The sequence below is a fragment of the Pezoporus flaviventris genome, unplaced genomic scaffold (genome assembly GCF_033815535.1).
Source record: "Pezoporus flaviventris isolate CSIRO_AGI_PZ_B2104156 unplaced genomic scaffold, CSIRO_AGI_Pfla_v1 ptg000031l, whole genome shotgun sequence".
In the NCBI taxonomy this organism is placed as follows: domain Eukaryota; kingdom Metazoa; phylum Chordata; class Aves; order Psittaciformes; family Psittacidae; genus Pezoporus; species Pezoporus flaviventris.
The window spans coordinates 57,351,147-57,369,128 of NW_026892579.1; the positions used below are offsets into that span (position 1 = coordinate 57,351,147).

The 17,982-nt window shown below is 37.8% G+C and overlaps 1 protein-coding gene across 5 annotated transcripts in view; it reads right to left on the reverse strand.

The window, feature by feature from the left end:
- The window catches only part of GPCPD1 (glycerophosphocholine phosphodiesterase 1), a 42,747-nt gene that overhangs the window by 21,281 nt on the left and 3,484 nt on the right, over positions 1 to 17,982 (reverse strand). For 2 of the 5 annotated variants that reach the window (XM_061461400.1, XM_061461399.1), the window contains exons 1-7: positions 17,273 to 17,549; positions 13,685 to 13,767; positions 11,211 to 11,295; positions 10,270 to 10,354; positions 3,621 to 3,696; positions 1,787 to 1,828; positions 385 to 508 (exon numbers count right to left, since the gene is read on the reverse strand). In XM_061461400.1, the coding sequence (XP_061317384.1) occupies positions 385 to 508; positions 1,787 to 1,828; positions 3,621 to 3,696; positions 10,270 to 10,354; positions 11,211 to 11,295; positions 13,685 to 13,733 (461 nt within the window). In that variant the 5' untranslated portion in view covers positions 13,734 to 13,767; positions 17,273 to 17,549. Of the gene's footprint in view, positions 1 to 384; positions 509 to 1,786; positions 1,829 to 3,620; positions 3,697 to 10,269; positions 10,355 to 11,210; positions 11,296 to 13,684; positions 13,771 to 17,272; positions 17,550 to 17,982 lie in introns of those variants that run through there. The other 3 variants (XM_061461398.1, XM_061461396.1, XM_061461397.1) reach the window with 3 other exon arrangements.

Below are 17,982 nucleotides of genomic sequence, written 5' to 3' on the forward strand. Positions count from 1 at the left end.
GGGATGGCTCTGACACAGATGTAGGACCTTGCACTTGGCTTGGCTGAACGCCATGAGGCTGGCACTGGACACCTCACAAGTGTGTCAATGTCCTCTGGATGGCATTCCTTCCCTCCAGCATATCACCCCAACCACACAGCTTGGTGTCATCGGCAAACTTGCTGAAGGTGCCCCCAGTCCCACTGTCCAGCACTGATTTAATGTTATCACATCTATTTTAATTTTTTTTATAAAGTTCTTAAATACTTGGTAATTGGCCTGATAGTAGATCCCTACTGGCAACCAAAAATTAATTTAAAGGCCACAATAATTAAGTAAAAAAGCAGCACTAGTACTGACAACTAACATGAGCTAAACTGCAAACTTAGATGAGCAGACTCTTACCTGAACCTTGATGTTTTAAATTTCTTCTTAGATATCACTACAGGTGGTTTCTCAGAATAATGCAGGCGTAATCTTATTTCTGTTTGACATGTCAGCCACCCAGTGTCCACAGTTTCAATACCATCTAGCAAAAATTAAACAAAAAGTAGAAGTCTTTAATAACTTATTCTAGGGATATCTATATATTTTAATATACAAAAATATAAATACAGTTCTGACACCATCTTCCAGATAATCCTCCTTATCACCTGCCTTTTTCAATAGTATTTCCAGAGCAATTGTTGAGTGCATCTTTTCAGCTGTCTTTTCTGAACTACCCAGGACAACAGATACTGCAGCTGTTTGCTGGCTTTAAAGGGAATTAAATAGGAAAAATGATCCTTGCCAGCTTCACGTGTAAACTGTCTGCAGGAGATCACTAAGTATTCCGGTGGTAATTTTATTTATATCAAGGTCTACATCTCCAAAGGTAGGCATAACATTCCCTTATCCTGAGATCTCTCAATACATGGAATAACACTGACAGGAACTCTGAAGATCCATATGCAACACAAGAATCCTCATTTCTGTCCAGATACAGGTGTCAAATTAGCTCATCATAACCAATGCCAGTAAAAGTATGTAGGATATGATATAGCAACAAATATGATGTGGAAACAAAGCATGGAAGAGAATCCTCAACCTCACCATCAGGAAAAGCAAGCCTATAAGCAGGATGTCCAGAAAGACCAGGCTGCCAGACCAGGTGCTGGAGCAGACCCCGCAGTTTTGATGAGTTCCTAGCAGAACTTATCATTCAATCAGGATATGAAGAAAAATGGCAAAGCTTCAAGGGAAGTATGAGACATGATAAAGATTTAATATATTTAAGTATGAGACAAGATAAAGAGAATTACCTCAGGCACTACAGGATTAAGTGTTAAGAGGTGGGTTAGAACTGCCGACATATGCATGCACAAGAACATGAGGTTTGAGCTTAGAGAGGTTTTGGCAGTTATGTGGCTAACAGAAGAGGCAGATTGTGTACATTTGGTGTAAGTGATAATACTTTTGTAGGCAAGAGTTTTTTTCTAAGCCTAGGTTTTAGAAAAAAGCTAAGTCTATTCTGTATTTCCAAATATACATGCTCATGATCTAGTGTGCAAATTTCAACCTTGAACACCAGCATATCCACAATACTTAAACTCTTCCTAGCAGCCTTTCATTAACTTTAGAAGGCTTTACAGCCCGAGTATGAAGTCACAAATTCTAGATACAAAGATAACTATATAAGCAGAGAAAACAATCACTTACAGGCAATTTCTGTCAAAACTTCGTATTTCAACTATTTTTGAACTACAAAACATAATCTTTTTAAAATTAAATACATGGTTAAAAGTAAAGGTCAATGTATCTCACTTACTACAGATTCCAAAGTGTCCATCGTCAATAGTAATTTCATTTTCTAGAATTAAAAGGAGGGAAAAAGAATGGAAGAAATTAATTAATATCCACATTATAAAGAATCATTTCCAAGTTATACTGATTCTACTTGTCCATTTCACTTAAAAAGTACATCTAATAAAGTAGGAAAACCGAAACAGATGAATAAGCATGTTTACTGCAAACATCTGTAAAGCTTTTTCCTAATTTATGCTTTTTCTTAGTTTCTGCAAGAAAAAACAATCAACACACAAGATGCCAAGATACTTTACCTACAGTTATCTGAACTGAGAAAACCAAGAAAGCTGCGTAATTTCCTAGTCTGCTGCTATATTTTGCTGATATCTACATCCTATTAGAATCTAAGATGCTTTTTCTTGTTAGTGTCAAAGTTTCCTGCAAGCATACAAGAAAGCTGTGCCCTCCTGCACATTTATAGTTAAAGCTTCTAAATCAATTAAAATGCTTATTCTGTCCACGCAACAGAAACCAACCTAGGATGAAATACTCAAACCGCTCATTTCACCCTTACTTTTATCCTTGCCCTCTCCAAAATTTTAGTAACTAAGTAAATTCACCAGTATTAACAGAATTGCACTAAGCCTAAAACTATACATTTCTCAAAACGCAAGTCTTAATAAAATCTTCTCTATAGCTATTAATCCCATCTTTTTCTAAGAAGAATTATGGGCCTGACCTCAATTTTTAATAACCACAGGCAACAATTCAGGATTGTAATGACCAAGTACTTCCACCCTCCTTTTGCTGCACTTTCTTAAAGACTGGTTATTAAGCACTGAGTACTACTGGGGGGGGGGGGGATTTCCTAACTGTTTGGAATGAATTTAACTCAATTATAAAGTCTAGACCCTAACAGAGGGTGGTCTGTCTCCCTAATTAGTTACTGACAGATACACAAACATAGTCTTGTTACAGGAATAGAAACACAACTAATTCAGTTGGAAAAAAAAAAAAATAAGGGGGGGGGGGGGGAGGAATTATCTTGGTACTATTCATATTTAACAAGCAGTTTCTTCAATACCAACTTCTCTCCAGACTTTTTTTTCAATGTATCAGAAAGTATTTAATAGATATGAACTCCTAAGTATGGAGGGAATAACCTTTCTCATACCCTAGAAAAGACAGCGCGTAAAACACACCATCCCATAGAAGCACAAGAGATGTAAATTACAAGCTACATTCAAAGGTTATTCCATTCACTCTTCAAAACCAAACTTTTCCCCTGTACAGAAAAGCATTAGGAACTTGTAGGCACATCTGCATGCCACCTTTTCTTTCAGCAAAATAAATTGTGGCTTTATTGCTGGGTATTTAAACCCATTCGTGTTTCTGTTTAAATTAACCTATTTCCTTAAGCCTAATTAAGAATTTTTGTCTTAAATTTTTACTAATGAAATGGTAATTAAATAGGAACAGCAGTGACTTCACACCCTCCCCCTCCCCACATGTTCTCTGAAAAAATAATATGGATCCTTAGTCTCAAAGAATTAAGCTTACAGAAAATTATTACAATTCCAAATTAGAAAAAAAAAAGAAAAATACAAACACACCCAACCCACATATCTTAAGGATGGCAGTAAAGAGCTTCATGTCCCCTCTGTTTTTAAGCCACTTATTTTTATACATGTATTTTGAGAGTAAGGCCCATGTTGCACAAAGAAAAAGTTTATACTTTGAAAACATTCATAAGTTTACGTATTTTAAAACTATAGTTATCAATCCTTCTAAACCAATGCGCAGCATATCAGCAATCTTATGCATATGCCTCAAACAGATGCAGTTGATGCCCATACCTAAAGGGGTAATTGATCGTGGTTGTAGATGAGTCTCCCACGTGTGAACTATGACTTCGCAGGGACCATCGATAGTCTGTAATTTAAAAGTTAAATGTCTGCAATAATTTCTTTTGTTAGATCTGATTTTCTACCCATGAAGCTGTTTGGGATGGTTGTGAACTAAACTTACAGATTTCAGAAAGAAAAAGTACAAGAAAGAGAAAGAAAGTGGGGGAACAAAGAGAGAGAATGAAGGAGAGAGTATAGATCAGGCTTGTTTTTTACCCCTGCAACTGCTGATGATGCTATCTGATGCGTCAGACATACATACAACAAAGCCTGTGACAAAGTCTGACAGGGTGAAGAATTAAAATTATTAAATCTTTACTGTTTCCAGCTACTCCACAGGACTACTTTAGTTTCCTTCAGATACAAAAAGCTCCAGACTGTCTCTGAAGTAATTCAGCATGCTTGCTTTTTTCTTAAGGTATTACAGCAACAATTTAGGAAAAAATATATCCCGCATCTCTAATTCCAAACATCACTCAGCACCTACTCACGCAGTTAACAGTTGCAGGGGTAGCTTCTCCCTCAAAATTGCCTTGACTAAGTCTATAAAACACCATTTCTTTATTTGTGGTACAAAAGAGCAAATTATTTACCATCTAATTAAAACATAAATACTTGATCCAATTGGGCAGCATTCCATCTGGAGTAGGATAAATTAGATTCTTCCACCAAAAAAAGAATTACTTTCCCTCAAAAGACTACATTTGTTGACAGACATAGCCAAGACTCAGACAGGTATTCAGAACAGTAACTTAATCTATTCTTTCAGAACAATTTAAGTTTGAAATAGCTTTCTAGGTTAAAGCTTTTAGGTAACCACTGGGTAACAGCAGAAAGAACATGTCCAATTCCCAGCTCAGTCATCTGAAGACGTTTCCCTTAACACTGTGTAGTTGTCACTGTCAGTCACAAGAAACACTGTCAAATAGCTCATTTTAGTGCTTTGGGCCTAAGTGACTCTATTTCCAAAAAGAGTTGCTACTAGTACCAGAGTCATATAAGCTTCAATGCCAACTTAACCCAGTACTTCAGGTTCCTGTTTAAATAGATTTCAGATCAACAAAGACATCCAGACACTTAAAAATCTGCAGTAATTACATAATTACACAGTACCATAATGCTTTATTTTACAAATCACTTAATTCTTTAGTAATAGATGGGATTTTTCGATGTATCTCAAACACATTTAATCTACTATGCTTTTGATGAGTTAATAGCAAACACCAAATATTCAAAAAGTACTCAATTAGATAGGTTTGCTCTGTCTTAGCTAAAAATTCATTTTTTCTGAAGAATTCAGAGACATCTATACTTAAGGATCACATCAGAATAAAATACATAAAGTCATGCTTTAAAGATTGAATACATGTAAATATGAACAAAATAAGATGATACTGTTGTTCTCGGTTTATTCCTGTTACAGCGCAGTTTTACTTCCCATCCTCTCACTTCTGCCAGAATGACCATTTTTATGGACTTCTAAAAAAGTAAGTAACAAGAAGCTTCTTTTCCCTTCTTCCACAGCAGATTTACATGTGAATGTCACAATTTCAGTTTCTGCAGGTGAAACCTGTGTTTGCCAGCAGGGAGGGTATAATTTCCTAACACTGTTGAGGCCCGCAAGCTCTCAAACAGCAACTCCCACGAACACATACAGTACTTGCAGCTTGTGAACCTGGGGAACGCAAATCTGTCCTAACATGGATTAAGTAGATTTCTCAAAAAAAGTAAGCAAGGGGTTTTCCTTGTAGAAACTCCCAACCTACTACATTAAAATAACAATACCAGGTTATTTCTTACTCTACTGTAAAAGTACATTTTAATTTTAGGTTCTAAAGCTATGAATGAGAATTCAAGTAACAATTATTCCAACAATAAGCACAGCATGCTGGACACAGGCAGCAAAATTTCATCCCCTGAAAGGAATACAGTGGTCTGACCACGCAGTCCCCAACACAACAGGGATGTTGATCTGCTTGAGTGAGTCCAGAGGAGGCCACAAAGACGATCAGAGGGCTGGAGCACCTCTGCTACAGAGACAGGCTGAGAGAGCTGGGCTTGTTCAGCCTGAAGAAGACAAGGCTCTGGGGAAACCTTATAACAGTCTTCCAATACCTAAAGGGAACCTACAGGAAACCTGGAGAGGCACTTTTTACAACAGCGTGTAGTAACAGGACAAGGGGGAATGGCTTTAAACTGAAAGAGATTTAGATCAGACATTAGGAAGAAATACATTAGTATGAGGGTGGTGAGACACTGGCACAAGCTGCCTAAAGAAGCTGTGGGTGCCCCACCCCTGGCAGTGTTCGGGGCCTGGTTGGATGGGGCTTAGAGCAACCTGGTCTAGTGGAAGGTGTCACTGCCCATGGCAGAGGGCTTGAAACTAAATATGTTTAAGGCCCATTCCAACCCAAACCACTCTGTGATTCTATGACTTAATCCCAGAAACCCTCAAACACTTTCTATACTAAGAAAAGCCAAGGAAACTACCTGGAAAAAGAAGGGCAGTGGATTAGAGAACAGGCACAGACGTGACTGTGAAGCCTCTCGCGATCCCTGCTCAAGTCATCTTTCTATTTATGGGTGTTTAAATAACATTTTAATCACATGTAACACAAGTCAGTGCTACAATGAGGTTAGAATCTGACGTAATTTCAGTGCCATATCCTGACCACATCTGAACAACAGGCCAGTTTAGATCAGCCTGTAGCAGAAGTTAACAATGTGTCATCATCAGTGGTCATACTATGGTAAGGTTATCTAAAGAGTTGGCCTCTGCTAGGGCAGTTTCAAAAGGCCAATCCAAATGAAGCATTCCAGTGGGCAGTACACCGAGATTATAGTAGAGGGCACTGCATGGCATGGATCCCTCTGTACTACAACAGAGGTATTTTTTTTTTTAAAGCAAATACACAAAAAAAAAAAATCCGTTTGATTTGTATTTAGCTGAACATCTCATCCAATTTTAAAGCTCTTAAAAGACATTCAAGAATTTCCCTGCATGAAGCGCTTGTGTGCTCAGTACAATTAAAATATGAAAGCACTTCAGTAGACATTTAAATTGTAATTCAGGAGGCCAGTTCCAAACTTCCTGATCCAAGGCAACATAACAGAGTAGGAATTAGGAAAAGAAAATAGCATCTTCAGAACTACCCAACTACTTTTATCCAACTGCACTTCTTAAAACTATTGTGTCAAGAACATTAATCTACTTCAAGAACACGAAACAGCCAAGCAAATTACACTGAACTGCCAGAGCAGGATTTCTGACAAAAACCTTGATGGATTTCCTGTACCATGTAAGAGATAATAATAAAGCACAAATCCAAAAATCAACCATCAAGCCTTTGCAAGGCAACAGCACATGTAAGTCACCTGCCAGAAAGTCTGGAGCTAAATAGATGTTTCTAGCTCTAGTATTTCCAAGAACAGTTTAACACACAGCCTGCTGTCTCAGCACAGGTGTTCCTTTGTTATTGTCAGGTTAATGGGTTATTAGGCTTTAAAAGCTTTTCTAAGGTAGTCTGATGTTAAAGAAATTACTGAGTCTAGACCTAAGTTTCACCTTTATTACTATATTCCACACACTAAATGGATTTATTTACATTTTAGAAAAGTAAATTTAAGCCTCATTTGAAGCCTCTATAATTAAGCAATATTCTCACAGTCTAGTTCTAAAAATCCTGCTACATGCATGGATAGCTTAGTTATTTCATACTTCCCTTGAAATAAGTAACCTAAACTTGCATGCTTATTTACTGTTGGGAAAAAAAAAATATAGAAAACAGCTTAACAGAGTAAGGCATGTATTCACCTTACTGAACTTTTCCAAGATGTATGATGCAAACAATGCATATAAAAACATTCTCCTAAAACATATGGTATACAGAAGACTTAAATTCCACACAAGAGGGGTTTTGGTGTCTCACACCTCCCTTAACCCCTAGAAAACAGAGGGTACGTGTAGAACAAAACACGGGATTTGGCGTCTCACACCTCCCTTAACCCCTAGAAAACAGAGGGTATGTGTAGAACAAAACATGGGAACCAGACTATGTCTAGGAAACAAACAAATCTCAAGCAAAACAGTTTAAATTACTGTCTTATTTCATCAAGTGAATGTATTTACTTTTCTTCTAAAATGCTTAAGATGACTTATGTTATAATTAACATGTTTACAATATAGTAAAAGCTCTTGATATGCAGGAGCGAAGACTTGCTATAATTTTATAGTAGAATGCTCTTTGTATATACATTCATTTATACAAAAATTAGATAAATTTCACTATATTAAGTAAAAATTTTACACAAATAAAATCATGTTAATATTGAAGGGCTTCAGTGCAAACAAACTAAAATGCCCATCACACTGTACTATCTTTCAAGCAAAATTATTTAACAGAGATGAAATGACTTTTCAAAGGAGATGAGGAAAATGCTTTCCTATTTGCTATGGTTGGGGGGGGGGGGTGGGGGTGTCCCCAAAAATATGATTATATTTATTTTCACATCTAGTTTGTACCAGTATTTTGAATAATATGAGTACTATTTCTCTGTGTAACTATATATCACCCCCAGCTTTGCCACCACATCCATCACAAGCACCCTCACAGAGGCAGTTGATCTGGAAAGAAGGAAACACTAGCTTCAACTGGATCCATCTTCAGCATGATTTACTCAACTGTGGTGTCAAATTCATATATTCTGACTTCAACATATTTAAGACTATTCAGAATAATTTAACTTAGAAGTACCTTTTTCTTATCAGAATTGTTAATGCTAAAGGTCTCCATACAGTGTCTCATTTGCACTATACTGTGCATTGTATTTCTGTTAGAACTAAGGGATCCTGCTTTTCCATTTTTCCCCAAAAAATTTACAAAAAGAGCAATAAAACATTGTAGCTGGAATTCTTTTCTTCCAAAGACTTTGTATTGTAAGAAATAAAGCCCTGTGCACTAAACAGGTACAGGCTAAATATCACTACGTGGGTAACCATTTACCCTGGCAATTCACATTTTGTTTTGCAGGGTAGTTTTCTTTTTTTGCTCCTTTTTATATATATAGTAGCTCTTTATGCTGTATTCCATAAAATTTATACTTACCTTGGCAGACTCTGCATCACACGGTACATAAAGCGTGCACGATACAGAGCACCTACTTAAAGAAACACACTCACCAATACATAAAGTTTTTCAAATGTTAAAACAGAAATTGTGTTGTCTATGAGCATGTTTTCTGCCCATCTGTTCTCACTAAGCATGCTTTTTCTAGTGTGCTGTTGCTTACATTTTAAACCTAGAGGCATCTGTGAAAAACGTAAGAGCTGGTAAGCTGTAAGAACTGATCTACTTTTGGCCTCAGAAAAAGAAATCTATTATTAGCATTCCCTTCTTTTGCCTCAGAATAACAATTTAAACATCAGTTTCAGATTAGATTGTTTTCACATGCTGTAATAAAAGACAGAATTGTGTTTCATTTAAAATTAGTATCCTTCAGAGATGATACCTCTGTCAAATATTTCTTTCAGCAAAAGAAAGGCTAGTCCAGCTGACACACACTCTTGACACTAATTTAAAATACATAGAAGGTATAAACCAGATGATTCTATAACTTCTTCACACATATAACTACAGCCTTCATAATCCCAGTTTCAATGAAGAACTAAAGCCCAGAGTGGATAGCTACAGGATATTAATAAAGTAAGAAATACAGCAAAGATAGCTTTAAATGGCTTATTTCTTACCATTATTACTTGTTACTAATAAAAACAGAGCAGTGCTTGTTTTCACAACTTAGTCCAACTTTTTTTCTGGACGCAGTCTCATCCCTAGTCTGAAGGGTAAGTAGTCTGAATCTTACTTACCCAGCACAATTGTTACACACCAGAATACTACCACATACATTCAACTCACATGCAGTTCTGACATCAGTACCTGTAAAAACACACCTGGGTCTATCTCCTGAGTTCCCCCTCACCTCAGCCATGCAAATACCTATATACAAACCTAGACAAAATACTGGGACGCCCCATTCCTTGTTTCATCTCTTCATTCAAAGAGATTAACACAGGTTAATCATGCAGCACAAAAGCTAGTTAGTACTTCTCACGCTTCACCACAAAAGTTCCACAGTAATTTTAAAATCTGTAACAGCTTTGGCAAATTCAAATCCACCTGCTCAAATTAACCAGTTTTCTCTTGCCATCACTTACTTCCATGTTAGAGATCCTTGCTCTGCTGAAGTCCATATTCAATTATAAACGTACAAGTTGTTATAGCCCTACTATATAACTAATGAGAACTTCACCATATCACTCAAGCTTTCTAACCATGTCAGGCATTTCACTATTGCTGCAATTTTTAGCACCCTAACACTGGTAAAAGACAGACAATTTAACAAAAATAATGACATATGGTCATGTATTTTCAGAAGTGAACTGCCTGTATTTCCCTAAGTGTTTTAATGTTTCATATGTTGCAATTTGAGATTTGTTTCTAAAAACTCAAGTTTAACTCAAAAAAATCCTTTTTACTTCAAATAAGGTATTTTTTATACTAGGGATGAGCTAACTTAAAATAGAAAAGGTTGTACATACCTTAGGTTCTAAGAAGTACCCTTTAAAATACCGATAACAAACAGGAACTCCTCTAGGAAGCTCTACGGTAGCTTTCCATAATTCACTGTGGGGGAAAAAGAAAACAAGAACAAAACAGTTTCCAAATACAGGCTAACAGCATCTCAGACATATGTCTGTCCTAAGTAATATTCTAAAATACAGTTTGGCATACTGCTGCAAGAAAGATTTTTACAAGGTAACTTAGCCAAACATGCACAAAGCATAATAAATATTAGCACTGAAATTGCACTTTCTAATCTCAAGATCTGAAGGGCTCTAATGGAGCAAGAATTCTCACCCTCATTTAACTGATGGGGAAAACATGATGAAACAATTCAGGAACTCATTCAAGATCACACAGCAAGTCACTAACGGAATTATAAATATATCCTGAAAGCCCTATTTTCCTGTATCATACAAACAGTGACAGGCTGGGTACCATTTTAAGATAACACTGAATTCCCCTGCTGCATTTAACTTTCGTCTCATACAGTCATGTTTATATACACACAACCATTTCTTCCCATCTCTTTATAGCTACAATATGTATTGTACAGGCTAACAAAAAATAAACAGTATATGATTCTATGATTATAAATGTCTCCTGTAATTTCCTGTATAGTCCTGGGACTGAGAATTACCCATAGCAGTTTCTTGCTCAAAATGTCTATAGCTAAACTACTGAAACATGCCATTTGCAACAGCTGAAGCATCATTTGTAACTAGAAAAGCATCCCCAAGTTAAATATTTTCTTAGACACATTCCTGAACATACAAAATGTTCAAAGGCAGTACAAGTATTTTACTAACAGTAAAGTTCTACTCATTAGCTTACAAACTCAAAGCCAGAATAAGTTTGTTGCTCCAGAACTCCAGCTACTTCAAAGAGAACAAATAAAAACCCCCAAAACCCAACTCACTGGTCATCAGTTTGGAGGACCACTGCAAGTTGTGGATTCCAATTTCCCAAAGTACTGCAGCTCCCGCATACTGCAAAAACCTCTCCTAAAAAAAACACAACCCAAGCAGAAGAAACCCACAATCACCATTACTTGAGCATATATGGAATCAAGAAGTACATTGTACATGGCCAAACTGTCAAATATTCTAAACATACACCCCAGAGTCATCCATCTAAACTCCCTCCTCTTTCTTGTTCAGAAAGGCGTTTTTCCCCCACTTAAAACAACAGCATCTTCTTCACCATCATAAGGATCTCACCGACAGAGGGATTAGGTTTTTTAGTTTTGAGGAAGTTCTTATGCCTCTCCAATTATGTCCATTTTTTCCAGTTATACAGCTTAATCTAGTAAAAGATACCACCAGAATTGCTTATGAAAGAAACCTCTGAACACCTAACAATTGGGAGGGGAGGGAAGGATCTACAAAAGCCAGGAATTAAGTAAGATAATTTATTCCTCAAAAGTTAACTGAAATCATTTCAGACAACATCTTGATCTACAGCACTTTTTTAATAAATGTTTTTGTTCCAATTTATTGAGGGGGATTAGATTAAGCTTTTTGGATGCTCACTGTAAGCAGACATATGCAGACAAAGACCATTTGTATGTTTACTACATAATTCTCTGCACACAATTGCCTAGGTCAGGTGCTTTACCTTTTCCACTCTGTACTGAGGCATATTATGTTTTATTTTCACAGGGAGGAGATAAAGGGGAGAGGGAAGACCACTTGAATACTACAGTTAGAATTTCTGACTGGAAATATTAAAGAGAAACTAAGATTCTTTTACTATCCCTTTAAAATAGCAGCATTTAGTAAACCTTAGTGAACATGCCAGCTCAACTCTGCAGTGCCATCTAAATTATATTCCTCTTAGTAGCAGGTGGTTAAAATAGTTTTCTAGCCTTCCTTTTTAAATGAAAATGTGTGAACACCTAGTGAATACTTATCACTTGAAGTATAACACACAAAAGGCAACATTTGAACAAGATGTAGTCGCCCCTAAACTCACTTGGACAGTTACACTGCAAGGCTGAACAAGGATTTGTAAAACGCTGCTTACACCATCTGAGGAAAGGCACAAGTGAAATGTATCATAAACTGCAACTGCCTTTTCAAAGGCAACTCTAAACTCAGCAGAGTTTCATTTTGTGTTTTAAGTTCAGGGGTCTTCAATTTCTCCCCTCCCTTTGCCAGGTAATCCAACGCTGCTACAGGCAGAGTTCCTTCAGCTACAGCAAAGAGGAAGCTACTCCAAGGCTCCTGCCCAGTCTCAAAGCTTGTAACAGCACCACTGACGTTGCAATCTGCTTGGGCCAGCTCTGTTGAGAAGTGTACAGATGGGAGCTAGAAGCTCCAGGTTTTCTTTCATAAGAAAGAAACTTTGACCATCTAGCAGCCTCTTGGTATGCAACTATGTCCTGATGAAAACCTGAAGGAGTCACAGCCAGTAAGCACTGACTCTCTTCCTTTTGCTAGGACAAGGTAAAAATGAAGCAGTGCATGTCACAAATATGCGACAGCCTTATGTTAGCTCATCACCAATGTTGACTTTCAAAGTGGTTTTGCAAGAGGGAGCGAGTCAAAGCATTATTCCTATGCTGGTGATGCTCTTTCATCCTGCCAGTTAGCCTGGCTTTGACATCAACAGGAAGGGACAGTGTCCTGTCTCACCAGCTAACTACTCACCATGGTGATCTGCCAACCAGTACATGACATTTCTACATAATGCAAAATTTTGCTTTTTGTAAAATTGCTGATAGCTCTGAAAGCCTCTCTTCTTTCACAGGACTACATCTCGCCACTGCCTGCATCTCAAAGCTCTTCTTCCCAAGTCAAAAGCAGCAGTATCAGTATTGTCATGAGCAGAAGCAGCCTTCAGTGTCACCTCTTTATGCTATACATATGGTGAGTATTTCCAGGCAATTCTCCATAACCTGCTAGTGAGGCAGGACCTATTTCTCCCTAATCCTACTTTTTTTTTTTTGTGGACATTATCAGTACAAGAGAAAGTTATACACACACAGTCAACTTTGTTAGTGCCAGTGCCATTGCAACTGTGGAAGCAACACAGACTAAAAACCTGAACAGGTCAATGCATGCTTGGCGAGCCTGGATCAGAACATAAATACTCATTTCCATGAAATAAAAAGTTACAGACAGAACACTGCTTTTAAAAATAACAATTTCAGCATCAAAATCCCTAGCATACCATGAGATTGTTGAAGAAAAAGGTAAAAATTAATTCCCAAATCTCATTTTCAAATTCCTATGTGAATTTTTTTAATTAATGTATTGTACAAGGATTCATTTTTGTGTTTGAACTGACATGTTCTTTTTCCTCTGAGGAAAACAGACAAGGCAGCCTTTCAGCATTAAGTTTTCTTCTACTTAAACCACATATAAAAAGGAGAAAGCATGATTTAAGTACCTGGCACTGATGGTCCTCTTACTGCAAAAGTGACTTGAGAAGAGGTCATAACTGCAGAACTTTCGCCTCAGGATGGTTAAAATCTCCTGTAGTGGAAGGAAAAAAAATATTGCATTTCAGGAACAGTGCACTACATCTGTTGCTGTCCTAAATAAGAGGACACAAATCCCACCACTTATAGGGAAATGAGCCACTAGTGATGCTACCGTGAGTGAACAGTGAAAATAGAGAAGGCTTTAAAACCAGCAGCAGCCACAGAAAACAACATCCTGCTGCAGAAGACACTGTTGCAACACTGGCTCAAGAAAAAGACTACTAAATCAAATACCATATGGAAGTATCAATATCATGCAACATTTACCAGTCTTCAGCTAAGATTTTCAAAAGCTGATTTTGACTGATTTTGCTCCCAAAGAGGCCACTGGAAATTATAACACATTTAAGATTATGACCTCTGGCAAGCAGTAACTTCTGACTGCCTCATCTACGCTATTACTTAGCATTCTCTTCAGAACACAAGCAAGGTTTCACAGACAAGCACTACCACCTTCATGGTGGTGTTCATCACCTTGGACTCTGCTCCCTACCTACCAATACTTCCAGTCTTTCACATGGAGCACCAGCAACTAGAAGCACTAAGCAGTCTTCAAAACACTGCAGCAGGAATGGACTGCCTACAGCCAGGGCAGCAGTAGGACGACTGACCCCACTTCAATTTTCTACACTCCTCCAATACACAGTAACTTGATGGGAAAAAAAAGCTGCCAGAATCCCACTTTCCCTATTACAGCAGAAACATTATTGATGTAACGCATCTTTTTTGTATTATTTATGAAATCATACCAAAGTCCAAGCCTGGTTGTTGCTAGATTAACTCTCATCACACAAGTATATTCCTTTGCACACGGGCTACAAAATAATCATACTAATTATATGCAAAATTAACTTTGCAATGCTCTCAACTAATCCATTTCTTTATATCACTGAGGTGTGTGGGGGTGTATGCATATTTTTTGTTGTGGGCTTTTTTGGTTTCGGTTTGCTTTAAACCAAACAAGTAGAACATTTTTATTGCTATTTTTTAAACACAGAAAAAAAAGCACTTTATTAGAACATTTTTATTGCTATTTTTGAATTAGAAAAGGCACTTTTTAGTACAATGCTGGTTAGCATTCCTTCAGTAACAGCTTTAATAATAATGGCAAGAAAAACTAACAGCACTATAGAAAAAAAAACAAAACTACCTTTCACTAGCTCTGCTACAAGCCCTTGTCTTGAGAGGGCACAGGGCAGTTTAACAGATGCCTTGAAAACAAAAAAAGCTATAGAAAGTCAGATATACCAAGCAGGGGGGATATCTCATAATCAATCCCTGTTCTTCCTGGGCAATCAGTTAGTTAAAAGATGCTTAAACACCTACAATTTTTTTTCTGAATCTTCTCTTCCTCCCAATCTATCCCTTTTACTGCTGCCTTTATATTCCTTTTTCTCTCCCTTATGTCATTCTTCCCACATCAAGGGAGATGACTTTTCAGTGCTAAAACTACAGCAAGAAAATAGCAGCAGTATAGATGCTTGTGGTCATGTATCCTAATTCTGCATGTAATCTTTTATGAGTAACATTTCTGTAAATGATAAAATCCCAAACTACTGAAGCTGGAAACGATCTCAATTAACCTGAATTCCATGAAGGGCACACCTTTTACAAACTTTGTCACATGTGTGTCATTAGGTGGTCTGTGCATTAACAGTGACACATTCTAGCATTTATTTTTAGCAGTTATATATAGACACAGAAGTGCAGCATGTTTCAGTGCTGAAACTATAATTGGAGTTATGAAACTGGTCCCACATGACATAAAAATGCTCAGTTTAAAACAGAGAATATAAACTACCAGTGCGCATTTATGATGACACTGAATAGTTGAGGGCCCTGGCTGCGTTCACCAACTTGTCCTTACCTGGACACCCTTTAACTGCAAAGGCAGAGAAGCCAAAGGGGACACGAGGTAGGCAAAAATTCCTTGCCAAACACAGCAGGTAAGTGGCAGATAAAGCCTGAACCCACTTCCCCAAAGCAAGAATAGGATTTTGCCTTGTAAAAAACACTATTTCCAAAGCTCATGCAACACAGAATCAGAGAATAGTTAGGGTTGGAAAGGACCTTAAGATTACCTAGCTCCAACACCCCTGCCATGGGCAGGGATACCATGCACTAAACTACGTCACCCAAGACTTAAAATCAAACTTGACAAAAGCCAGCATGTATGCCTGCCTTCAAATTAATTGCCCATCCATTCTGAGAAAAAAAATAAATCTGAAACCCTGTTAAGTCTATAAAGCTTTTAACCTATCTTGTAAAAATTCTGTGCACTTACTTGCAAGACATCTGTAGGCTTTTTTAAACCACTTGGCAGAAGATTTAGTCTTCTATATAACAGTAGTTAACAGTATTGAGACTTTGATAAACTGATTTTCTACAGCTGTCTAAAATTCTGCCCAAAAGGCATTTTATTTCGAAGCCCCACTCAACCTGCCTAAAGGATGTATATCAGGAGAAGAAAAACTCCGGTTTACATCACCAAACACAGGGCCGATTTTTCTAGCAGAACTGCAGCTACAGGTACTGCACTTACATCCATGTTTAGGGTCTAAGTACTACCCCTCATTTTGAAGAAACATCTTTTCTTGCAGAAGCACACAGCAAAGAAAATAGATCGGCTTGATTCATTAACAAAACGCATACATTGTGTATTATCATACACCTATAAAGACACAATGCAACAAAAGGAGTAAAAAAGCCTAAGTTTAGCTGTCTAGCTACTGATGGCTCCTTAAGAAAGGAAGTAACTTAATTCCCAGAGGGCAATGGTAAGAAATCCTACACATTCAAATTCTCCGGCCGGTAGGTGTCAGGCAATCTTTTAAATCCTATGTTTCTTCCTTCAGATTTTCAGCATTGCCTCACCAAAAGAGCTGACAAAGAACAAGAAAATCCTCTCCACTCCCCACATCTGTAAAAATGGACTGTTTGGGAGAATGCAAAGACTCCTCAGCTTGACGGGGTCATAACTGTCTGCTTAAGGGAACCGAAGCAAGTTAAGAAGAGTTACGTTGAAAATATTAAAACATTTCCTAATCAGCAACTATTAACAAAGCCAACCAAGCAGATTTACAAACTAGAAGTCCTTGTGCAACAACCATTTTAAACCTAACTTTGGGTTCAAAAGTATGAAAGCTGTATTCACATCTGCTGCAACTACACACACCCAAATGCTACCTGAGGTGCAAACAATTGCTCCTCATCCTGTGTCCCTCTTTCTCCCTTTGGTCAGCTTTTACAGACTGCAACTACATGCAAGCAAGAAATGAACACTTGAATCGAGGTCATTTCCTCATGGGAAAGAGGTCTCACCCAGGTAGACATTCACACAATGGTATCAGCACTTCACAAAAACAAACAACAACAAAACCCCCAAAGTGTTTCTTTACCTTAATTCTTGCTGTTCCAACAAAAACACGTTCTTTCCTCTGCCATGTCACAGTTCCAACGCTCTCTCACTCTCCTCAAACAAAGCAAACCCTTACCTTTCAATCTCTGGAGGCTTCCCAAGGAGATGGTGACTGCACAGCAGCAGCACTCTGAGTCCTGGCGCTGTACTAACCTGCCTTTAAAAGCTTGACTCAGGTAACCCTGCCCACCAACCAACCTCACCCACTGGCTGTCTGCAAGGCTTCCAGAGCAGGGGCAAGATCAGCTTGGTAGCTAAGATCATGTACAATCTTGGTTCCCCTGCTACAACACAAAGCTCTCCTTGTAGTCTTAGGAAGAAAAGCAACTGGGAATGCTGCAATTTTAGAAATCCACTTACTTGCCTTTATACACCCAAAAGAAAACCAATGAAGATTTTAAGCACAGTACCCAGCAGGTTGAACAGAAGAGAAAAAAATGTGCTCTTTGTTCTAATATTGCCCATAAAGCTTTCCTTTCACAGTCTCCTCCTCATGGGTACCTGAAGGAGTACAAGAACAACAGGAGTTGATGTATCTCTCTAAATAACATTAAACACAAGCTCTCCAGTCCTGATTCTAGAAGGGCACTTCTAAAAGATGCAGGCAAACAGCTGTGGACCTCTAAAACCACTTGGAAGAAGTGAAAAGATGACATTTCAGACCCTCCTTCTGGCATAAGACAATCTACTACTAAACAGCACAAAAATGTCATAGCTCCCCTCTAAAATAAGGTAGCAAAGGTCAACATGGATGGGCAAGACAATTTTTCACTGTAGTCAAAATAT